This window comes from Macrobrachium nipponense, chromosome 3, assembly GCF_015104395.2.
Source record: "Macrobrachium nipponense isolate FS-2020 chromosome 3, ASM1510439v2, whole genome shotgun sequence".
Lineage (NCBI taxonomy): Eukaryota > Metazoa > Arthropoda > Malacostraca > Decapoda > Palaemonidae > Macrobrachium > Macrobrachium nipponense.
The window spans coordinates 80,997,746-81,022,535 of NC_087202.1; the positions used below are offsets into that span (position 1 = coordinate 80,997,746).

General features: G+C 37.4%; 1 protein-coding gene across 9 annotated transcripts in view; it reads left to right on the forward strand.

Annotated features, from left to right (window-relative positions):
• LOC135221846 (C-terminal-binding protein-like) overlaps positions 1–23,954 on the forward strand; it is a 190,361-nt gene extending 166,407 nt beyond the window's left edge. For 5 of the 9 annotated variants that reach the window (XM_064259766.1, XM_064259768.1, XM_064259767.1 and 2 more), the window contains 11 exons: positions 11,041–11,107; positions 13,438–13,525; positions 13,934–14,218; positions 14,845–14,973; positions 16,370–16,537; positions 17,088–17,151; positions 18,555–18,679; positions 19,196–19,285; positions 20,418–20,559; positions 21,774–22,218; positions 22,346–23,954. In XM_064259766.1, the coding sequence (XP_064115836.1) occupies positions 13,964–14,218; positions 14,845–14,973; positions 16,370–16,537; positions 17,088–17,151; positions 18,555–18,679; positions 19,196–19,285; positions 20,418–20,559; positions 21,774–22,171 (1,371 nt within the window). In that variant the 5' untranslated portion in view covers positions 11,041–11,107; positions 13,438–13,525; positions 13,934–13,963 and the 3' untranslated portion in view covers positions 22,172–22,218; positions 22,346–23,954. The remainder of the gene's footprint in view (positions 1–11,040; positions 11,108–13,437; positions 13,526–13,933; positions 14,219–14,844; positions 14,974–16,369; positions 16,538–17,087; positions 17,152–18,554; positions 18,680–19,195; positions 19,286–20,417; positions 20,560–21,773; positions 22,219–22,345) is intronic. The other 4 variants (XM_064259772.1, XM_064259770.1, XM_064259774.1 and 1 more) reach the window with 3 other exon arrangements.
• Positions 23,955–24,790: the final 836 nt, after the last annotated feature.

Sequence of the window (24,790 nt, forward strand, 5' to 3'; positions counted from 1 at the left end):
TCTTGTCAAAACTTAGCGCACTTTTTCCAGCTGTTAATAATTATAATTTAGGTTTGATCGCATACGAAAATCGACGCTCTTATGTTTATTTTTTTTCCTGTTCGTAATTTGCACGCTAATGTGATGATATTTTACTCGAAGCAGTGATAATCTGTGTTCCCATAATCGTATTATTCGTGTTAAGGTGCATTTCGACTTCCAGTTATCTGATAACACACGCACATACACACACGCAGATTGCTCGTGGCGAAATACCGTTGTGTATGACTAGACCGATACATGGGCAAGAGGTCTCTCTCTCTCTCTCTCTCTCTCTCTCTCTCTCTCTCTCTCTCTCTCTCTCTCGTTTCAAGTTTATTGATGTCTTCATGAAAATATTCGTTTTGACATGGCGGTAGTTGGTATTTCAGTGCATAACTTGATGTTTTCCTTAGACCGTGCCTGTAATAAAAATTATTACAACCGAGAAGGTTGCAGGTTAAACGATCGTCAATATACAATTCAGCCATCAAATGAAGCGGCGCCTCAGCGGTGTGGTTGGTATGGTATTAGCTTTCCTCCTCCTTGGTCGCGGGTTCGATTCTCGGCCATTCCATTGAGGAGTGAGAGATGTGTATTTCTGGTGATAGAAGTTCACTCTCGACGTGGTTCGGAAGTCACGTAAAGCCGTTGGTCCCGTCCCTGAATGACCACTGGTTCCATGCAACGTAAAATAAACACCATACAAACAAACATCAGATTAAGCTCTTCAAACATTCAAAATGTTAGCTAAAGGACTGGTTGACCTCCTTCCTTCCCCCACTAACCCTCCCTAACCACTGTCCCTAAATAACACTCAAACACCTGAACAACTCTGTAATGGCTTTTAGACTATGATCTAAGTTTAGCGTGAGGCAATGAACGAAGGGGAAGAAGAGCGTGAGGAGAAGAGAATGAAAAAGTTGTATAGGATACTCTCAACAACTTCAAATCCTCTTTTCAAACTTTGCACTGAGGAATAAAGAACTCTTTGAATGGAAATGCCGGGTAACTTCTTACAACACTCCCCACCCCCTCCGGCCTCCCTCCCTATTATTCGTATTACGCCCCCTTCCCCTCAGCTGAACGGAGACCATATTTATTTTCCCCCCCTTAGTCTTCCATCTATGATGGCCTTGGAAGGAGACAAGTTGCTCTATTTCTCTTTGAAACAAAGTACCTAAGTCTAAACGTATTGGTATAGTTGGTACTAGGTCGAGTGTATTAATTCTCTCTCTGAAAATAGTGCCTGTCTAACCTTATTATTATAGGTAGATTTAGTGTTAATACTTATACCTAAACTTGTTAGTCTAGGTAGACTTGTTATTGATTAATTCTCTCGGGGAGAAGTACCTATACCTAAACTTGTTAATGTAGGCAGGCTTTGTATTACTCTCTCTCTCTCTCTCTCTCTCTCTCTCTCTCTCTCTCTCTCTCTCTCTCTCTCTCTCTCTCTCTCTCTCTGAAACAAAGTACTTAAGTCTAAACGCATTGATATAGTACTAGGTAGACTGATTTAAATAAACCTGTTAATGTACGGAGAATTTGTATTTCTCTCTCTCTCTCTCTCTCTCTGAAAAAAAGTACCTATGCCTGAACTTGTTAATTTGAGTAAACTTTGTATTAATTTTCATATAATTCCGTTACCCACAAAAAGGCATAATCTGAATTATGCGAAATCGAGACACTTCAGGAGGAAGTCTGAACATTTTATTGCCTTATATAAATCTAGCAGCATAAAATTGGACTAATTCCCGGTTCAGTAGTGCTAGGGGCTAAATTCATTACCCCAGTTTTGAAGCAGTGGTTCGAATGGCTGAAGGTAGCTGTCGCCTGTCTGAGACCTTACCAGAATAGCAGGAGCAGTGATTTAATCGTTGAAGTATTTCAAACAGGTTTTTTTTTTTTTTTTTTTTTTTTTTTTTTTTTTTTTTTTGTTACGTACGCTACTTGAATTCCCGCGAACAATGCTATCTTCACACGTTAGTACTATTATGTTTGGGAGGTCCGGAGTAGTTACGTGCCTGGTGTGGTTGACTGTGGTCTTAGTCTTAGCCATGTATTGCCAATAAGTTCTTGCTTTTTGCAAAGGGGAGCTCTAAAAGGTTTTGTAGTATTTAAATTCTTTCTGGTGAAAATATGATTGTATATTAAGGGAATATATTATTATTGTATAAAACAGAATGGATTATCACTCTTATCACAGCTGTTATGTAAGGAGGCAAAAGATAAATACTCTCTTAAACCATTTATGTGTAAAAGACTGGTTTTTTAATAATTTTTGTATTTGGTTTTGCAATAGTTGCTGTGAATTGACGAAGGTCCATTGCATTGGTAGTTAAAGTGAAGAGGCATATATATTCAGTTTTAGCAGTTGGTTCTATCTTAAGAGCTGGTGTGTGGATTTTGTCATGGTTTGATAGAAATGTACTTTTGAAGTTCCCATCAGTTTTGAAACCCACTTTGAAAGTGTTTCAGTTTTCCGTCAGTTTTCTGCTTTTTGTGTTTATAAATATTCCTTAGGCGCTTATAAAAGAATTATGTTTCTAGACTATAAATGTGGTGGGATTCTATGTCAGCTCTTATTCTTGTTTGTAAGATCCTCTTTGTAACTCGACAGGTTACAAGAGAAGGGATTAGCCTAAAGGAGAGTTGGTCTCTCTCTCTCTCTCTCTCTCTCTCCTCTCTCTCTCTCTGAGGAACCTGCAAAACATAGTACGATGCTTTGCGAATTTCTGTTCCAGGCTTTTTTTTTTATTGGGTTAAGGAAAATGCCCCACCCTCCCTTTATTTATTTATTTATTTATTTATTTTTAAGACTAAGTCTGTGAATTAGTTATATGGCCTAGCAGAACTTATCATAATAAGTTTGAAGAATATATATATATATATATATTATATATATATATATATATATATATATATATATATATATATATGTGTGTGTGTGTGTGTGTGTGTGTGTGTGTGTGTGTAATGTTTGTTCTTATATCTGCAAAGGTAACTTTTTTATGTGATGAGCCCTTGTCTGAATATTCCACACATTACCACAGGAATAACCACTTTACTCATTCTGGTTATCTGTTTACACTTGTGATAAAGTGAGCCTTCGCTAAAATTGGGAGGCGGTGCCAAGTGTGTAATTGTAGAAGGCTAACCGTCATCACTGGTTGTCAAGTAAATCAGAGAGAACTGATGGGTTTGCTTGTTGCTCAAAGATTAGTAGAGTATACTGATACTCCCGTGGGTTTTGTAGGTTTAGTGGTAATCAGAGTTAAGGGAACTGCTCACGTGGCTTACTCTGCTATCTTTTCCTCCGTGCGTATGTACTTGATGAGCGACAGGCGACGCTAGCTCACTTACTCAGCTAGTTGCCGAGTTGTTAGTTTACACACACAAGCCGATACATTTTCGGAACGACACACCAGCCGGGCGGTGTGTTGTGTTTGAGTGTGTAATGCAAAGTAATGTGTGTCTCTCTAAATCTCTCTCTCTCTCTCTCTCTAGAAGAGGGATAAAATTTGCTTTCTCTTGGATAGAAAAGAGGGAAAATATTCTCTCTCTCTCTCTCTCTCTCTATCTCCTCTCTCTCTCTCTCTCTCTCTCTCTCTCTCTCTCTCTCTCTCTCTTAGAGGTGACTATGAGACAGACACACTTGTTTTACTTGGTTTTTGTTTTCAGTTTCATTGGTTTTATTTGAATATAAGCTTGCAGTAGGCATATTACTTTTGCGATGCGTCAACTTTTTATTTTGAAGCGCGTTTGATTTGTATACATGTCTTGTTTCAATACGTGGAAATGATCTTGGCTCTTTATTTTTTTATTAATTTTTGTTTGTAGGTAATTCATAGTTTACACCTTTATTTTGTACTTGCCAAGACTAGTCAGTGGAAGGGTGATTATTTCATTTATTTATTTAAATTTTAAAGCAGGTGTGATTGACGCGACTTAGCTTGTCATAGAGGCAGCGAACAATTTGAGAAATTTTTTAATTTAATGAAGACTTCTTTTTTTTTTTTTTTTTTTTATAAAGAAATTTATGACACTGCACAAGTCGTTTCTATAGCTAGGAAAAAACTAAACTTCCAATTGGCCGATAAAAAAAAAAAAAAACTGGATATGCAGTGCAACCAGCGAACGAACAGGTTCATCAAGAGTTTTGAACAGCAAGTGTTGTTCCCTATAAGGAGTTTCACTCACTCTTTAGAACCGACATCAGCGCGCCATTAGGTCAGGGGTCAGAGGAGAATGCGACGATTTTGCATAGATAAGTTGATGCATCTAATTCTGAGCGGATGTTTAGTCGTCCGTTGTAATTGTGTCATTGATTCGAGTCGCGTGATTGTAGAGGTGATGTTACGTGAAAGGGATTGTTACAGGTGGAATGAAGAATCTGAGAGAGAGAGAGAGAGAGAGAGAGAGAGAGAGAGAGAGAGAGAGAATTGTTCACAGACTCCACTCGCAGATGTGCAGGTGGAATGACGGAGGTTGATTGATACGATATTTGAAGATACTCGGACGAAAGAGAGAGAGAGAGAGAGAGAGAGAGAGAGAGGAGAGAGAGAGAGAGAGAGAGAGAGAGAGAGAGAGAGAGAGAGAGAATCGATGCCAGACTCCACCTGAAGAATGCTTCATGCAAGTTGCATCTCATTTAGATTTCACGCCAAAGTCGTCGATCTGTCGAGCTGGCTTGTTGTGGCGGGATTGACCAAGGGAACGTCATGATCTGGTGGTGGTGGCATTTGCCTTCCGTCGGCAAAAGCTGCTGTGTAGAATTTTTTTTTCTTTTTTTTTTCTTTTTTGACTTGCGCCTCCCACGTTGTTGTTATGCCACACTGGTGATTTGCATGAATTAGTCATATACCTCCCAAGTTTTGGGGAATGGTGAATGAAAAGTGATTTGGCCAAACCCCGGCTGACCTAATCTTCTATACCATGGTCGAGTCGAAAGTAAAATGTGATTTTTTTTGAGAGAGAGAGACAAGTTGGTGGTTAATGAACATATTAACGTTTATTTATATACGTACATGCGAATGTTTAGATGCATACGGGTACGGATTACTGTCTTACGTGTAGAACAGGTGCTTATACCTAAAAGGTGTAATTTTTTTTACCAAATGGGAACATTAATTCCGTATATATTCGTGTGATTTGTCTGTTCACCCAAGAAAGCGTCATTGTTGTCTAACATAACTTTTTAAATTAAGCATCCTTGTTACCTGTGTTATACAAAGATAAGTATATTTTCCTAGTCTTCATCGTATGCAGCTTTCCTCTACGAGTTGTAACTCTCTCTCTCTCTCTCTCTCTCTCTCTCTCTCTCTCTCTCTCTCTCTCTCTCTCTCGTTTAGGATTTAATTGTTTGTGACAAAACCAATGTACGTAAACACACGCCCAAGCCACGCCTTCTTTTTGAGTTGCTTGATCTTCCTTTCCCTCCTCCCAATATCCTACCTTTTGTCTTGTCTTTCTCATGTCCTCGTATTCTTCAAGACTTGCCTCTCTCCCTCCCTCCCTCCCCCTTCCCTAACTTCATCCCCTCCCCGTATTCTAGTATCCCTACCCCACATTCTGTGAAGTTATTCGAGGAGTTTGTCTCGACGTGGAAAAAGTTAAAGAAAGATTAATAAAGTTACCGAGTTTGTAACAGCAAGAGTTTACGGATGGAAGTTTGGGCTTGGGGCCTCTCCTGTGTCTCCCCCTTTCCCCTCTCTCTCTCTCTCTCTCTCTCTCTCTCTCTCTCTCTCTCTCTCTCTCTCTCTGTATTTGGTCTTGTTTTCGTCGCCGGTAGCCAGCTACTTAGCGTCATTTTAGCTCGAAGTCGCTAATTTCTTATTTCAAGGTGCGGGGTAAAGCTGTTACTACTCGAAGGGTGGGGATATATGGGGGGTGGGGGGGGGGGGGGGGGGGGGGGGGGGGGGGGGGGGGGGGGGGGGGGGGGTTAGGGCGTTCAGTCGTGTTAGAAGTTTTGCAGAATGGCCCTTTCTTGGAAAATATGTTAATAGGACGACTGCTGCAGGACTTTTGGTTTTGAGAGGAGAAGACTCGAGATGCGACGTGTTTTTCTTCTTGTTTTTAGTAGTTACTCTCGTTGAGTTCTGGAATCCGATGTAGTTGTAATATGTAGTACCCTTCTGTCTACATTTAACAGACACAATGGCAAGGTTTTTATTATTATCACTATTATAATCCGTACATGCACGAATATGGTTTTTTGTTTTAAATGTAATTTTGCATCATCATCATCATCATCATCATGCTGAAGTCCATCTTCCAGTATAATCGTATCTCCCCCCTCAACCCACCTCCTTTTAAAAGCCAATTCCCCCCCCCCCCCCCTTCCCCGCTTTCAACTTTCTCAGCTTCCTGATACAGATATATATAAGTTGTGTTGCTGCAAGTGTTTATGTGTGTGTGTCCTGTGCCGCTCTGTTGTCACGTGTCCGTCTTGTCTGCCAAAGCCACCAAACGTTCGTGTGACGAGAATTAAAATTTGTCCAAAAGTTTAGACAGAAACTTTTGATTTCGAGAGTTTGGTCATCGTTGTTGCACTTCCAGTTTGACTTCGGACAACTTGTGAACCAGAAGGGAATTTAATATTTATGCGCAGATTCCAGTTGTTGGGAGTCTAATGGACTCCAACTTTTCCCCCTCCCCCCGCACCCTCCCCTCCCCTCACTAACTTCCAGACCTGAAAAATACAAGGCAGTTTTGGAGTGGAGTGTGTGTGCGTGTGTGAGTTTTGTCTCCGTCTCTTGATCGATTGGGGCCGATTTTAACATCCAAGGGGTAGGGGGGAGGTTGAAAGAAGGGGATGGTACGCCAGTGCTCTTCTGTGTAGGTTTTTTTTATGTTACTGCTTAGATAGTAATTCTCTCTCTCTCTCTCTCTCTCTCTCTCTCTCCATGTTCATATAAATTTGGTGTCGCAAGTATTCATAGACGCGTGACTTACTACACTTAAATAAAGCGTTGGGTAATTCTGTTATGGATTTATGAAGTAACCAGCAGGTTTTCTTCCTTGAATGAGTCAAGACTTCCGCTGGAGGAGCGCCGGGTTGGAAAGATGATTCAAAGACTATTGAATGAAAGATCGAATTTTTCTCCTCAGTTCCCTTATAAATTAATACCAACCTTTCAGCCATAGTTTTTTTCTTAGGGATTTTTTTTTTTTTTTTTTGTAAGAACATGGGATGATAAAAAGTAATCGAAAGCAGTGGACAGCTCAAAGTAATAGGACGAATTTATATACTCTTAAAGTAATTGGAAGTCTGAAATGGTTGGTTTTTAAAATTTTTTGGGGGAGAAAAGCATCTCTCGTTGCATTTTGGATCAGAGAATTAGATATATAAATGGTTTGATCCTGTAGTGAAAATGGGGAAAAGTTGTATTCGAGTTTCAGTGCAGTTTACAGGAATGGCAAGCAGGGAGCACAGTACACAAAACATAAACATTCAAGTATAAAGGAGGTTTGCCCAGCTGGAGATCGTATATTTTGACCATAGCAAAGCGAAACATATGTAGTAATTCTTTTTGGCAATAGTTTTCTCTTTTCTGTTTTTTTTTTTTTTTTAATGTCCGTCTACAAGTCCTCGATTATTTGATTGTTTTCCACCTTGGGTAGCTACAACCTAAGTCCTAGGCAAAATTATGTCTCTCTCTCTCTCTCTCTCTCTCTCTCTCTCTCTCTCTCTCTCTCTCTCTCTCTCTCTCGTCTTCTCTCCTCTCTCTCTCTCTCTCTCTCTGTTTGTGTGTGTGTGTGTATATATAGACACTTTTATATATAAGAAAAGAACACTGGATTGCATGTACACAATTATTTGTATTTCTCTGTCCTCAGAAACCCAGATGTTCTTTTCGTTGTTTGAGCTCGTGATTTCCTTGACCTTTGGACAGTCCTTATCTCTCGAGATACGGGGAAGCGGGGAAGGGCTGGCTATCTCGATGCACCTATGTAATTTCACTCTTATCATAGTAATTGTTCGGCGCATCACCCCAGTTTACTGTCACGCGTAATCGATCATCTGTCCACCCGGACAGCAGCTTACCGAAGGAATTTGGGATGTCATGCAATCGTATATTTATGGTTGGATGTTTCAAACGCTCTTTATGTTGTTATTTTCATTTGTTTTCACGGTAGTCTTAATATATTATCTGTTGCTTGTACAGTCGCTTTGTCATTTCCGTAGTTTTTTTTTTTAAATGCTGAGAGTGACTCGAAGCTTGAAGTCACTTTTGTCGGAGGACCACAAATTTTTCGTGGGTTAAGTTTCAAGTCTCATTCATTGATCCAGCCAGAGGTTAATTACAGATTTTTTTAATATATATATATTTTTTTGAGAAAGCATAACAAAAGCGAAGGATTAAAAAGGCTGAAGTGATCTCAGGCGTTTTCAAAACCAAAATGCTTTGAAAGTCAAACAAGACTATTTTATCAAGTCTTGTTTGTAAAAAAAGAGAGAGAGAGAGAGAGAGAGAGAGAGAGAGAGAGAGAGAGAGAGAGAGAGAGAGAGAGAGCTGAACTGCAGACCAGTCGATGCCGATTCTCTCGTGTTTGTGATCGAAAGTTAATGCGAACGTCCTTTATAGTTGGTAAGCCTATCTGGGTAAAATTTTATTTCTGGGCTTGGAGCTACAGGAGTAGTAGTGTCCAGGAGATTTATGTCGGATAATAGAAGTTTATTTATTTATTTATTATTTTTTTTTAGTGGAGGAAGTGGTGCGACTTGACTTTGCTTTATTATGACTGACAGAGATTCCATGACTTCTTGAGAAGTAGGAAAAAACAGACCCTACTTTACTAGTAGTGATTTTCGGGCCAGAGAGAGAGAGAGAGAGAGAGAGAGAGAGAGAGAGAGAGAGAGAGAGAGAGAGAGAGAGAGAGTAGGGTTCTTCCATTGAAGAGGGGTCCGCTGATGATGATGATTTCCGAATGTTTTTTTTAATTCTTTCAACTTTCTTGTTTAGAAATCGCGCCGAATAACTTTCTGTGTTTCCTACTGTGATATAGATAACTTTTTGTTGCTCCTGTGCATGAAGTCGTCCCCCGTCGGTAATGACCAATAATATAAAACTATCATTATCACCATCGCCGTTTTCACCGTCAGTTGGGTCACGTGTGTTGATAGCCTGCGGAAAGTTTTAAAGACAAAAGTTTGTCGAAATGAGTTGGATTCTCGGCAAAAGTTTGAGGCTTGAGGGGAGGAGGAGGAGGAGGAGGAGGAGGACTCTTCTCTGGGGCTTTGGACGTAGGGAGGTTTTCGGGGATAAGGGGTGGGGGTCGAGATGGGGAAGAGGGGAAGCCCAAATATTGGTGCCAAGGGTGTGGTGGGGCCCTCCCCCTCCTCCTGTGGGAGTGAGGGAATATTCGAGAGAGAGAGAGAGAGAGAAAAGGATCTGGCCAATCGCTACCGGGACTCGTGGATATTTCAGACGATCTCCTGGATTCAAGTAATTAACTCAAAAAGTTCTTAATTATTGTAGGGCTTTGGTATATGCTGTGATCTGCGTGGAATTTTGGGAGGTTTTCCCAAGTTAGTTTACCTACTACTTGGCATTGTGTTATATAGTATCCGTTTGACTTCAGTTATTAACTATCTCTCTCTCTCTCTCTCTCTCTCTCTCTCTCTCTCTCTCTCTCTCTCTCATAGCTAAGATCCCGAGTTTTTGTAAATGGAACCTTCTATCTTTCTTTCCAAGTAATTAAGACTGGAGTTTCCTCTCGTGCGCTCAGCTTTTTGTTATTCCTCTCAGCTGTATTTTATTTCTTATTTAAATTGCTTTTGCTTGTCAGTATTTCGTAGTTGAAGGCTCTTTTTCTATCTTGAGATAAGGAACATTCATGCGGGTGCTTACTTTTATTTTGCCTTTGATAAACCTGTGGTGGTGTTATTTTAACTTACTCGGGTTTTGCTATAAACCGCTGATAATGTTTATTTACTTAACGTGGCTTTTTCTTGCTTATGCTCTAGTGAAGCTTTTTACTGACTGTTAACATTTTCTTTATAGGTACTCGGTTGATTATAGTTACTATATACAGCTATTTGTCGCAGTTCATCATTATAATTTAATTATTTAAGAGAGTAACTGGTGAGATGGCTATTCATTCGAAGAAGTTTGGTTAGCACTGGCGACTTGAGAGAGAGAGAGAGAGAGAGAGAGAGAGAGAGAGAGAGAGAGAGAGAGAGAGAGAGAGAGAGCGAGCTGGAGGGGAAAGTGTGAGGTGGTGAGGGGGATGGGTGAAGGGGGCGGGGAGGGGAAGGAAGTGAAGTTTTAATAGGAAAAGTTGCGAGGGAAAACTTGACGCTATCAGTTTTGACACAAGTTTTGTTTTGGAGTTGTGTGCTCGAGTTTTTTCTTTTTATTTTTATTTTTTTTTTTGTCCCTCCCTGAAGCCTGACTCCTTTCCTTCACTCTTGCCTGGTCTTCTTTTTTTTAAGCTTTCACTTCTCACTCCTACTTTGCCCTTTTGCATATAGTTATCTTTTGAATGCTGGCAATTTATTATTAAGTATTCGGGGCGCACAAAGTTGTACGTATATAGTGTCGATTACTAAAGAGTGTACGGTCGTCTTTTGAAAGTGAATATGCGTCTGTCCATATTTTTATCTTGAAAATAAGTCGATAGATTGAAATTGTTATAAGTAGTCGTCCATTCAGGGCGCTCAAGGTCGTACTAGATTGATTAGAGAGTCTGTACGCTCGTCTTTTGAAAGTGGAAATGCGTCTGTCCATATTTCCTCTTGAAAATAAATCAATAGCTTGAATTTGTTATAATTAGATCTCGTCCATTTCTTTGACCAGTTTTTTTATATTCTAGAGTTTTACTTGACCTTGTGTGAAAAGAATGCGTCTGTCCATATTTCCTCTTGAAAATAAATCAGTAGCTTGAATTTGTTATAATTAGATCTCGTCCATTTCTTTGACCAGTTTTTGATATTCTAGTTTTTTGTTTGACCTTCTGAGAAAAGAGAAAGAGTGAGAAAAACAACCGAACCTAACAACCTATATTCTCGTTTTCCAGATTTGTGGATGTCGAAGTATAGAATGGTTGAGGAAGGCGTCGTTCTCAGCAGCCATCTCTCTCACAGGTCAGTAAGACGCAGCCTGTTTTATCGTTAGTCATTTGTTGTTGCCTGTTTGAATTAGTTTAGGCCAATTTCTGTAGATGTCTTGGCTTTTATCTGTGTGATTGGCACCTCGGCTCGTGCTCTTCAAACATCTATATTTCTCGTTTTTTTTTTTGTGAGGGCTGTCATTCCTGTTCGGGTAAAATATATTCAGTCGAGGTGGTCGTTCATCGTATGCAGAAGTTTCCTTTCCAAGGAAGTTAAAAAAAAACTGGTTTATTAAAGGTGTTCGTGTTTTTTTTTTCATAAGAAAGTTCCTTTCACAGACGTAATCTTCAGTTTAGAGTTTTCACTGGAAAGTTTGGTCTTAATTTTGAACTCTCTCTCTCTCTCTCTCTCTCTCTCTCTCTCTCTCTCTCTCTCTCTCGTGAATGATTTGCTTAGTTAGTTGTTATTAGACTATGGGTACGGGTAGGTTGAGGAGAGAGAGAGAGGAGAGAGAGAGAGAGAGAGAGAGAGAGAGAGCGCCGTCAAAGGGTCTTAACATTAAAATGGAAAAGTACTCGTCGAGGTCCCTAGATATATATCAGCGTACACTTGTTGGAACCATCCATAACAACAAGGTCTCTCTCTCTCTCTCTCCTCTCTCTCTCTCTCTCTCTCCAGAGACACAAGACATTTGAATTAAATTTTGTCTTTCCCATCAAGGAGACGTTTTTATCAAGTTTGTTATGAGTTAATAGGTAGTGTCTTTATGCAACAAAGAAATTTCTTTCGGAAACTCAGCTTCGTAAAACTAATTGAGTTACATCGTAGCTAGTACCTATAGTACGCTGTATTTCCGTTTCTGTAGTGCATACCCTAAAACCAGGGAAATCCATATGACGTAAATACAGGAAACGAGCTCTTAAGCAATTTGTTAAAAATTGTAATTTCTGTATTATATTTGTACGGTCATACGTATCGTTTAAAATTAAAGTTTTTTTTATGTTTCCAAAGAGAAATTTTGCTTTGATAAAAAATAAATCTTTATTTATTTATTTATTTATTTTGTTACCAAACCCTTGACGTTTTCAAAACTGTTGACAACATTCAGGGTTAAGGACAAGTTTGGCAACAATTTAAGGAGGTTACGTCTATGGTCTGTGTCTGAAAAGAACGCTTTGTATTGAATTTTGAGAGAGAGAGAGAGAGAGAGAGAGAGAGAGAGAGAGAGAGAGAGAGAGAGAGAGAGAGAGCATAAATACGTATGCAAACTATTTTTAGCAGGTTAGAGAAAGCATTAGCGCCAAGTCCAGTTGTCTCCTTCTCTTGTTCATCTGTGTAGAACTTAAAGCCTGATATCCTCATCGGATAGGCTTCGGTCTCAACCAAGTCGCATAGAGTGGCCTTTAAAAGCTTTGTTTTACACAGTTTGTTTTTTGTCATCGAGTGGCCAGGCGCATCGTGTCCGTATATGTAACGCGTGACGCTATGCTCTGTAGATATTCTCGTAAATATAGCTTGATGTCTGTATACATACAAGATTGCTTAAAAGGTCTTAAACATTTCTTTAGAGTCTGTGCTTGTAGCGGCGAATGGATTCCTCTTCTACGCGGTCAGTTAATAGTAAATACTCGCGATTTATATATGCCTTTGTGTGCAGCGATTCACCTTCCTTTGCACCGTGACGTGACGCGAATTATCCCCAGGCCACACCCTTTTGTTTACCACAGCGAGGTGGTGCTTCTCTCTCGCTTTGCAACAAGTGACGTATTGCATTGCATTTTAGAACACGTGAAATACCACTATGATAGTCGCGTGTTTAATTAATTAGTTATCGTATTAGGATGTGTGTTGGATAGCAAATTTTTTTCTAGTTTTTATTCTAATTTCCTTCATATAACCTTTAATTATTTGGTTAAAATCTTATCGAGTTAGCGAAAATGCAATGCATTACTACTACCTTGATACTATTCTTGCATTTTAGTACTTCTTTAATCTATTAATTTATTTCCTTTTTTGATAAGTGGTATATGTCTCTTCTTTCTGTATTTCACTTTACTTCCTCTGAATTGTTCTTAGTGAACACCATAATATTTCTAGGAAGTTTGAATTTCAAGTCAGTGGCCTCTTTGGTGGTCTTGTTCCATATGAATAGGGTTCATCTTCTGAATAATAATGATAGTAATTTCCTCCCAAAGAGGATTTAGTTCATAGGTTTATTTTGCTTGCTTTGTCTTTGGCAGCGCCTATGCAATATCCTTTTTGGTACTGTACTGTGTTTCCTGTGATGGTATTTGGTGTAGTAATAGTGGTAATTCATAATCCTCAATGTCAAGCAAACTCATGTAATATTCTACTGCTTACAGGTGAACATCGTGGTCTATTACCCCCACTCCCCCTCCAATTGGCGTCTCCGATAGAGAGACGCTGATAGAAAAAGGAACCAAAATTTAGGTGAGTGCAAATCATTCTGTCCCATGATATAATGAACTTTATTCTTTATTGTTTTTGTTTATTGGTTTTTTTTTATTAAGGTCAATGTATTTTGCTTAATAAATATGTAGTTACATTTTGAACTGATGGTTACATAGCACTTTGAAAGCACCTCAGTGGCGTGATCGGTATGGTCTTGGCCTGCCCCCCTTGGCGGCCGCGAGTTCGATTCTCGGGCATTCCACTGAGGGGTCAGAGATGTGTATTTCTGGTGGTAGAAGTTCACTCTCGACGTGGTTCGGAAGTCACGTAAAGCCATTGGTCCCGTTGCTGAATAACCACTGGTTCCATGCAATGTAAAAACACCAAACAAACAAACATAGCACTTGAAATATTGTTATACACTGACTTCCTACTTTTCATTTTCAGTATTGGGTAGTTGCTTACCTAGTGGGGTGCATGGATAAGCCCCCGGGGTTAGGGGCTGATCGTCAGTTCCCTGTGCCACAAGCAGTTCCCTCGCCTATGATTCAGACAAACAAAAGACCCAGGCTGGATGTCAGACCGCCGATCCCAAATGGCCCTGGCATGCATGCCCGTCCCCTGGTTGCCCTCCTGGATGGGCGGGACTGTGCGGTTGAAATGCCCATCCTGAAGGATGTGGCAACTGTTGCCTTTTGTGATGCCCAGTCCACATCAGAGATACACGAAAAGGTGGGAGATTATGTTCTATATTTTTCTCTCTCTTTTTTTATAATGTGTTGTCAATTCATGAGTTTCCTTTTCAATTCGATATATGTATATACACACTAGTTTATTTTTTAATCATTGTAAATAATTATTTCACAGCTTCATTATCATTATATATTTCATTTGTTAGAAATGACAGTTAAGTAGTACACTTTTTGAGGTTTGTTACAAGTCTTCATCGAAATTAGTAGTAAAGTAAGCTAAATATAAAAATGTTTTTTATTTTGGAGACTTCTTACAAGTTAATATCAGTTAATAATCAAGATGTTAATTTAGAGAGAGTGCCTTTGAAGCATATTGACACTAACAATCTTTCAGTTCTGACCATCTTCCCAGTTTAATCCTTTGGTGGGGTTGCTGATTTTACTGACCCTTTTCCACTTGTAGATGACCCTTGTAGACTCCAACTTTCTTTATTTATCTGAGCTTTGGTATATAAAAACCTTAATGGTAAAATTACATGAGAAATAGGACTTAATCAGTCAATCCTTCTGATGTGTGGGCATGAATCTTTTAGTTTTTATTATTATTTTTAATGTAGTTTTCACTGGTTGTATAATTTTCTTATTTGTACTCTCTCTCGTTCACAGGTTTTAAATGAGGCTGTAGGAGCTTTGATGTGGCACACCATAACTCTGACAAAAGAGGACTTAGAAAAATTCAAGGCACTTAAAGTTATAGTAAGAATTGGCAGTGGCATTGACAATGTTGATGTCAAGGTAAGGACAGCTCTGCTTTGTACTACTTTAAAATATGTACAGTATTTTCCTTTGTTAAAAGAATAATTGGGGAATGATATAAAGCCTTTTGTAATCACTGGTTTCTCTTTTGAGGAAACCGTCCCTTTTTTTCTATATGGAAGAAATGTTATTGGTAGATTTTACAGTTTTTAGTAAAAAAAATCTATACCTTGGTATTTAGGTGTGTGCATGTGTCAGTTTTTATTTTTATTTTGAGTGTAGTTGTAAGTTTTCTTGCCTCGTATACTCCTTGAAATATAAATTGTGTATTGTGAAAATGTGTCACTGTTTCAGCTATCTGCGGTCATTTTCTTGTAGGTTTTTTCTTTACTTTTCTAAAGAACGAAAATTCAACTGCCTGACATTCTAGATGGCTTTCATTTCGTTGGCTCTTATGGATGCTCAATATTCGTTGTTAACTTTTCTTAACAAAAGTTTTTAATGTCACAAGTTTGGAAAGTTATGAAACTTGAGTTTTAGCGGGAAGATGGAGGAGGAGGAGGAGGAGGAAAAGAAGAAGAAGGGATAGTTGTATTTTCATTTAAGAGGGGAAAAGAAAGAAAAAGATGCTTTTGAACTAACTATTATTGTCGTTTTTACTTCATCTTATTTAGAGCGATACCCTATTAAAAGTTAGAGTGAAAGAAGAGGCAAAAGAAAGTAAAGCATTATCGCATAGCTGGAATCCCGAGGTCATTTTAAACTTTTGTTGAATTTAAAGTTGATGCAGACTCGTTGTCCTGAGTTTTGGGAATTTGACAAAAGTTTGCCAGAAAGCTTCCCAAAGTTAAAAACTTTTTTCCTTCAAAGTTGATAACTCTTAAGTTGATTGCTGGAGTCTTTCCAATAAGAGAGGTTTGGCATAGTTGGAATCTTTCTTTAGTGATTGGCTCCTTGGCTTTTTTTTATTTTTTATGCTAGCATTGTTTTTTATGAATTTGAAAACAAGCGAGGACAGAAAATTAATTAGCATATATTCTTTACTTGGAAGATTTTGTGATCTATAATGATGTGGGAACCCTGATAAATGCATTTTTTTATGATTGAAATGATCACAAGATGCTACCATATATAGTGAAACATTTGTTGTGTTGCACATTGAAATATGAATGATGCATTCCTATAAATTAAAAGTTAATCATGTTTTTTTGGAGCCCATTAAAAGACTAGAGTTAATCTTTGAAAGTGTAGTATACAGTACCATTGTCTTAGAGTACAGTTAAAAATTGAATTCCCACCATCATCATTTGTCATTAGTTTACACTTTTTTTTTTTTTTAACTAATCAGTATCATTTACATGTAATTTATATTGTGATTTGAGTTTGAGTTGCACAAGAGCTCAAAAAAATTAAATGTTCATTTCTTATTTGACAGGCGGCAGGAGAATTGGGCATTGCCGTGTGCAACGTACCAGGGTATGGCGTTGAGGAGGTTGCAGATACTACCATGTGTCTGATTTTAAATCTTTACCGTCGCACATACTGGTTGGCCAACATGGTTCGCGAGGGGAAGAAGTTTACGGGTCCCGAGCAGGTGTGGGAGGTGTGATGCTGAACTTGTGAACAACAGTGAACATGAGTTGCATACATAGGGTTCAAACATGATAGGATTATTTCCAGTTGTTACACCTGGAGAAAATGTGAAGTGTACTGAGCTTTGTGTTACAACACATGATCACTGTATTTCACATAGAAGCTTAAGTGCAAAGGAAAAGCTTTGATAATCTGTGCTTTCAAGTTAACCCCAGGTGGAAGGGTCTAATAAATGCTGTAATTGCGTGCAATTTTTTATAAGAATTGGGGGTTTTCATTCATGCTTTTCAATAAGTGTATCTTTTAACATTTTGAGGAGAGCTAAAAACCTTTATACGTATTGTGATTTCATACGAAAAAGCATAAATGTACTTAGTTTTCAGTCTCTTGGTCATTTTATTTACTCTTGTAAAATATTATGCAGCATGTCCATTTGTTAATACTGTATTTGAAATTGTTATTTTTTGTACTGTTATTTTTTGTACTGATTGGTTTTTCTGCTTATATACTAATTAGTTTGGATGACTTTTTAAATCTTTACTTATTTTTTTTGTGACCAGGTTCGAGAAGCTGCTCAGGGATGTGCTCGGATACGTGATGATACTCTTGGTATTGTTGGGTTAGGTATGTAATGGATCCTTTTTGAGCTGTTGATGTAATCCACTTCACCTAAAGTTTATTTTGTTACAAGCTCTCATATTTTTTTATAAGTTGTGTTGGTTCATGGATGAATTTGATGCTCATAATCATTGCAAACCATACATGTAGTTTTTTGTTGTGTCCAACTAAATTAGATGGTTTAGTTTTAAATGTATTTTCTGGTTTTTCAAATGGATATCGAAGTTTCAACTTAGAAATAGGTGTTGCATCTCAGCTATTTTATTAAGAAGTTCTTGCTTAGTGAACTAAGAGTGTAATCAAAGTACTGTTGTGCACAAATATAGTTTCATATTGTAAATTTCATTGTGACTTACTCTGTAAATGTATTTGCAGTTGTAAAGATTCTGTTGATGTGTTTGCAGTTATAGATTGGATCATTTAATTTTATTCAGTAGTGTCAAGTGGGTTACCCCAGTCAACACTAGTGAATAATTAATTAGTAAATGACACTAACTTTACAACTGCAAATACACCAACAGAATAAGTCATTCTCAAAATTACAATATGAAACTTAAAAATCAAGAATTTCTAAATAAAAACCACTGAGGTGCAACACCCATTTCCAACTTGAAACTAAAATAACCATTAGTAAAAAAAAAAAAAAATAACTTGGAAAACTAAACCATCTAATTCAGTTGCACATGGCTAAAAAATACTTGTTTGGCATAATGTACTGTGATTTCCTATTATTTAATTAGTTTGGTCATTTAGGATATTTATTTTTTTTAGGCAAAATTTGATCAAGGCATAAAAGTTTCCATCTCTTCAAGGGTACTTAAGTTAGTTGCGCTATTTACTTTAGAATAACTTTTAAAAAGTTACCAAGTATTCGTGTATAAAAATTCTAGGGGTTCCTTCTAAAATGTTACACAGTACTATTGTGTTAAAATGGCTTAGGAGAATCTAGTCGTTATCAAGTAAATATTAATATTGTACTCCAAGTCGTTCTAGTCAAAGTAACTTTGTGGGTATATCCTCTCTCACATTGTTTCATTCAGTATTAAACCATGTTCTTGCTAATCATAATTTTAAAATAAACTTTTGTGAGGCTATGAGTGTGAGCCACTGCTCACACCTAGCATGTGATTTGTGTTGTAGAGGGGCTTTGATGAATTTCAGAAAGTTCATTTAGATTTGCTTGAAATCAGTTTTGTTTTATTATTGTCCACAACCATTTTATTTTAGGTAAGGTATTTGGTGCCTTTGATGATTGCGGGGAAGTTTACATGTGACTTCATTGATTCTCGTAATTTTGCTTGAAATTATTTTAGTTGCAGTACATTGTCCATGATCATTTCATTTTGTGTATTTGGTTTTTGTTTGTTAAAGGTTTAAAATGCATTACAGATTTAAATCTTTTATTTCAGGTCGTATTGGGTCTGCAGTTGCATTAAGAGCAAAAGCCTTTGGGTTCAACGTCACATTTTATGACCCTTACTTATCAGATGGCATTGAGAAAAGTCTGGGTCTCTCGAGGGTATATACACTACAGGTGAGCTTTGTTTCATTAGGAAATGTGGATGTGTAAATAAAATTGAGTTGATTGCTATTTTGTTAATGTATAAAAAATAAGATGTGATGATTATATAGGTTATTTAATTCAGACTCACTGTTGTTGGTCCTCTTTCAAAAGGAAGCAAACAATATTTGTGTTGATTTCATCATTCAATTTTATACCTATTAAAAAACTGACTTTACAAGGCATATGAATTATAACATGTTGAAGTTTTGTCTTCTATTGTTCTTTTAAACTGATGGAAGCATTGTACCTACTATTTAATTAGGATAAGTACATTTTCCACAGATATTTTACAGTATATGAATTAAACAGGATATGAAGGAGATTTTTCTTGGTTGAGTCCGTGAGTCTTGAAAAATTTAAAGTATATTGGCGTTCTCTTAACTTTAAAAAAAAAAAAAATCTGTACAAAGGCTGTTAAGCATGACTGAGTAACTATTCCAGTTTTAAGATTCTTGAATGTAACACGAGAATTCTTTCCTTTTTCAGGATCTGTTATACCGGAGCGATTGTGTGTCATTGCATTGCTCCCTAAATGAACATAATAATCATTTGATAAATGATTTTACCATCAAACAGGTAATGGTGCTGTCTTTTCATGAAGTTTCATAGTTGTATTAATTGTCATGTAGAAAGGTTGTATTACTTATTGGTGTTTTCATGTACTATATTGTATGATAGGCAGTTCTATAAAACTAGTCTTCACTTTGAATACTTGATTTAATTTGAATCCTCATGGGGATGTCAGATATTTTTCATCACTCCATTAACATCTGGAGAGAGAGATATAGTATCATGTAGTACATAGTAACAGCAACTGAGGGTGGGGGTGTGGGGAGCAGCTGCACAAGGTTAGATAAAATTTACTTTAGGATCAGGGAAGTATGATGGTATTAGTTTGAGGAATTATGTAGAAAGGCGAAATTCAATCATGAAATGGATGAGCTAATAGAAATGGAGATGTGAGGGAAGGTTAAGTTGCCAGAGCTTCAGATTGTCAATCACTGAATATAAATTTTTCCTTTTGTTAAAGAAGTGCTTACTTTAAAGCATTAAAACATTTAATTTTATCATAGTAGTCTGTAGCTAAGTTGAAATCAATATTAGCCTCTTCATTACAGGAGGAAAATTATGACTATTGATTTGATTATAGAAGTATAAAGTATCACTGCCATGATGTTAAAACAGGGGATGGTAGAAAAGGTTATGCACAGGGAAAATGGTTATCTGCTATGTCACGATTGATTTTTTTATTGCTGTAGTTAAATATGCTCATTTAAAGAAGGAAATGAAAATCATATAAATAGAAGGTTTTCCTGTAGATTAGGAAGTTGATGAAAAGGGCTGTGGTTATAATGCAGACAGTATTTACTTGACATCTCTTCTGTATTTGCCAAAATATTACAGTATAGAAATTATAAGAACCTTACCTTGTTCAAAATTTTCACCTTCTATTTGGGAACAAATCTTAGGAGTGTGTAGAGGTATGACTTAGTTTCTTCAAACTACTAAATTTATGGTAAATGAGCTTGTGGTAAAACTTTCATTCAAGCAGATCCCAAGTTAGTCTGTGATCCCAAGTTAGTCTGTTAAGGTTCATTCATATAGGTAAAATGTTTACATATGAATGTGTATGTCAGAAATTGCTTATTTTAAAAATTTGCATATGTTCATATTCCTGTCAATGATGTTTTAATCTTCTTTATTGCAGATGAGGCCTGGAGCATTTTTGGTTAATACAGCTCGAGGAGCTTTGGTTGATGAGAATGCTTTGGCGTCAGCATTAAAGGAAGGAAGAATCAGAGCAGCAGCCCTTGATGTGCACGAGAATGAACCTTATAATCCGTTCACAGGTACAGTAAAAAGCTATTCTTGTTTTCATCATTCAGTATTTGTTCAGATAAACCATTCACGGGTATTGCAAATACTGGAAGTATTCACAAGAACCATATTTTCTTTAATATGTAACTCATCAGTTCAAAACCATCATTATAACCAAAATGTTAATTTTCTGCAACTGATGAAATAGAAACTAGTACATTTAACTTGAATTTTTTTTTTTCATTTTGCTCTTGTTCAGACTCTGATTGTAATTTAAGGTATTCTATATGTGTTCTCAAGTAATAGTTTCATGACATGTACAGAATTGTCAATATAGAAAACACATATCTATACCTCACTAAATTACAGTGTACATGTGCATCAGGCTAACTTAAAAATAAATTTAATGGAAAATTGTTAATTACATTTCTATAGTTTTGGCAAAATTTTGTAAGAAGAGTAAGAGGCTAAGATTATATTTCAACACCCACAGTTTATAGATGTCCAGCAGAGTTCTTATGTAACTGCTTAATTTTAATTTTTTAACATCCGTGTGTTTAACTGACAACCAATTTGTAACTCAACCAAGGGAGTGTTCTTGCATTAGAAATGAAAGTGGAGTCAGCTAAAGTGGAAGTTGGATAACCAAGTAGGGAGGGAGTGTATAAAAAATATAATGCAGAGGAAAGGAATGCAGCTGGTCTGAAACAATGGGGCCAACCTGTAGTACCAGATTTATTGAAGAACTTGTGTGCCTACCAAATTTGGATATTTTTTCTTCATTAAAGCAGGATGCTAACTTGAACCCTGTGGTAATTTGGACCAGGTAGAAATTTGTGACCTGCTTGTTACTGAAGGACCAAATTTTCAGTTGTTAAATTAGTTTGGAATTCAGTCATGGTGCTTGTAAATTGAATAGGTACAGTTGCATAATTGGAGTAAACTTTTAACTAATATATCACTATTTTGTGATAGAGTATTACATTAAGCTTGCTTGAACTTATTGGAAGGTATTTTGTCATTTGTTACATATAAACCTCTTTTACTGGTATCTGTAGAAAATTTAGTTTATCATTTCCCCTTTTGGGAGGTTGGTTGTAGGTCAATGGGTTGGATATTTTTTCTTGTAATGTTTTGTCTGCAGGCTAACATTCTTATGTAAGAAAAAGCTGTTTTAAGTAGAAAATAGGTGCAGTCCTTCACTCCTTCACAGCATAGAATTAATTTTTATATTATTGATTTTCAGGTCCTCTCAAAGATGCACCAAATTTGATATGCACACCACATGCCGCCTATTACTCTGATGCTTCAAGTAATGAACTAAGGGAGATGGCTGCTAGTGAGATCAGACGAGCCATCATTGGACGAATCCCAGAAGCCCTGAGGAATTGCGTCAACAAAGAGTACTTCATGGGCAACTATCCAGAAGGCGTCAATGGCACTGCAGCCCCGTACTATGTGCCAGTCCACTCAACAACTCATGATTCCATCCCTCCGCAGTCTAGTGGTCCTCCCCCCACAAGCCATGTGGGGCCAGGTATACCACCGCCACACATGCCTCCAAATGTACCAGTAAGTGGCCGTGCTTCTCCACAGACTGGACCACCTGGCCCACCTGGTCCTCGTGAATCCACATCGCCATAACACAAATTTTGCATCACTTCCACTACTACAGTTTTGAACCCTCCACAGTGAGTATTGATCAAAACTCAAAATTAAAATTAAATTATACTCACAATTTCAATTTCACAGTAGTGTACAATATTATTGCTTTTTTTTTTTCCAAATAAAACCCTAGGATTTTTTTTTATTCCATAGGTGACTACAAGTAACCCATATAAGGAGTCATTCCACCATGAAAGCTGAATCTGAAAATGCAGAAGGCTGCTATCACATACTTTTGGGTGGAGCCACACCCAGAAACGTGCAAAGTCTATGTACAAATTGAACACTTCTTCCTTAAGTATAATAAGGATAATCCTCAGTGAAATGGACACTTGTGAGTGAGGTGACAGTTATAAAAAAAAAAATTAAAAGCTACACATATGAAGATTACGACAGCTTCGTCAGTCACGGCATTTGTATCGTAGCTGGAAGATCCTGTTTAGTTTCCTTTGCTAGCTGCATTTTTTCTTAAATGAAGAGCAATGAGGGGCCACGATACCTAAACTGAAGGCCATCTCCTGTAATAAGGCAGATAGTGTAACTCAGGTTTCAATCCTCTGTATGTATGTCATGAAAAGTCCCAAGTTGGAGAGATTTATAGGTCTTGGGCTTCCCTGTCTGGAAGGTTATCGTGTTGCAAAATTATATTTTTTTGTTTTTTGCTCTAGGGGATGCAAAAGCTACCAGAGATAACAAAATTCAAATTTTACCTAAGCTGCCATACAAAACTTTTGAGCTGTTTTGTATAAATAAGTGCTGCAATCTTAGCTGGTAGCCTCATGCTTTCTCTAGCTGATATCTTTCCACTCATTCACCAGGGAATCCTGCAATACCCAGTGTATATGTGAAGTCATAGTGAAAATGTGAATTGTGTAAGCTTTTTGTTTAATGTCATTATTTCATAATTGTATATTTTTTTCACTCCAGAATAGATAGCTAGGCATAGACAAATTTTATTTGTATTTCTGTGATGGTATCAGTGTGAATGATTATTTTGCCCTCTATTTTGAGAGGAGTCCATACAGTGATGAAAACAAAAATTGAAAAGAAACCAGTAAAATTGCAGATTTATTCCAAATTCTGTTAAGCTGAATTGAGTTTTTGGGAATTCTAAAATCATATTTAATTTTAAAACAAAGTAAAAGTAAAAGGCTTGCAAATTTTCAAATGTAGCTGGGCGTAGGTAAATGGTGTCAGGGTCAGATTTAAGGGTTATTAAAACATTAGCGGAGGACTGCGAATGAAGTTTTGCCCTCTTGCAAAGATTGCTAACAGGAATTTATAAATTTTGTTTTTAATGTAGCTGGATTAGTTTTAATTTGGAAGTCAAGAAAATGATCTCTTCCATTTTATGGGAGAGTATATTGCACTGTATATATGTTTTATATAAAATTTCATAAAGGGCATTGCAAAGCTCGGTTCGTTTACAAAATGTCAAGTTCACTTTTTTCTACATAAATGATAAGAGGGCTTTGTAAATTTGCTTGTCATGGAATTTAACTGCATTATTTATGCACTTTAAATAAGTGCAGATACTCAATTCAGCTACTTCATTGACAGACTTTGTATTTGCAATATTAATTTCTTCAAAATTTAGTAAGAATGGTCCAGCAAATGATGACAAAACTACTGAAAGTCACGTTCCTAAACGAGGCGCACACGAGCATTGTGCAGTTGTAAAGTTTTGTAAAAAAGAAAGTAAAAAGAAAAAAAAACACTAGCCAGTTATATAGTAGTTATCAATAAAAGACACAATGGTTAATTTGTTTAATTACATTTTTTAACCCCCCATGAGATGCAGTGACGACATTACATACTAAAGTTCACAGCAAACTTTGACCCACAGCTTCATCCACCTTTTCAGCCTTTGACCTCCATTCTTGCTTTCTTTCTTCAATCCTGCTTTCCCACACCTCAAACTTTTGTTTTTTTTAATACAGCCAGGTGGTTTTCTAGTTCTGCATTTAGATCCTTGTACTCCATTTATGTTGAGGTTGTCCAACCACTCCAATTCTCCCTTTTCACTGTTCAGCACCTATTGGCTGGAAGTGCATATTATTTGGCTGGAAAGCCTGAATTTCTTATATCAAGACCCCTGAAGTATTTCCGAGGATTACATATGCAAGTTCAGCAAGAAGTTCTCATCCACAATCTTTAACGTGGGTGTGTTGACCTCATTTCATTCTTTTTTCCAAGTCTACTCTTAAACCAGTCTCCCTACTGACTTGGATCTTCCTCCAGTCATTGTCAGAAAACCACACTTGCAATGCCTTAGTGTTCTTACAGCAGTAAGAGAGGTCACCCCTACTCATTCACCATCAACTTGCCTCACAGCTATGCTGCAGCTCTTTCGTTGCTGTAGGAAGTCGGTTTCAGCACAAGTCACCATCTGCTGGTATGGAAAAAAACAAAAGGTCTATTGTCCCGTCTGTAGGCTTCTCTTGTCATCGGGGCTTGTCTTCAGGTGTTTAGGAGCATTAAGGAGACTTATAATTGAACTTGGGGGTTGTCTGCAATAGCTGTCGTCTTGAGACATCTGCAAGGTCCCCTGTTAGGTGCAAGGGACACCTTTGCTGGATCTACTAGCCGCATCCACGA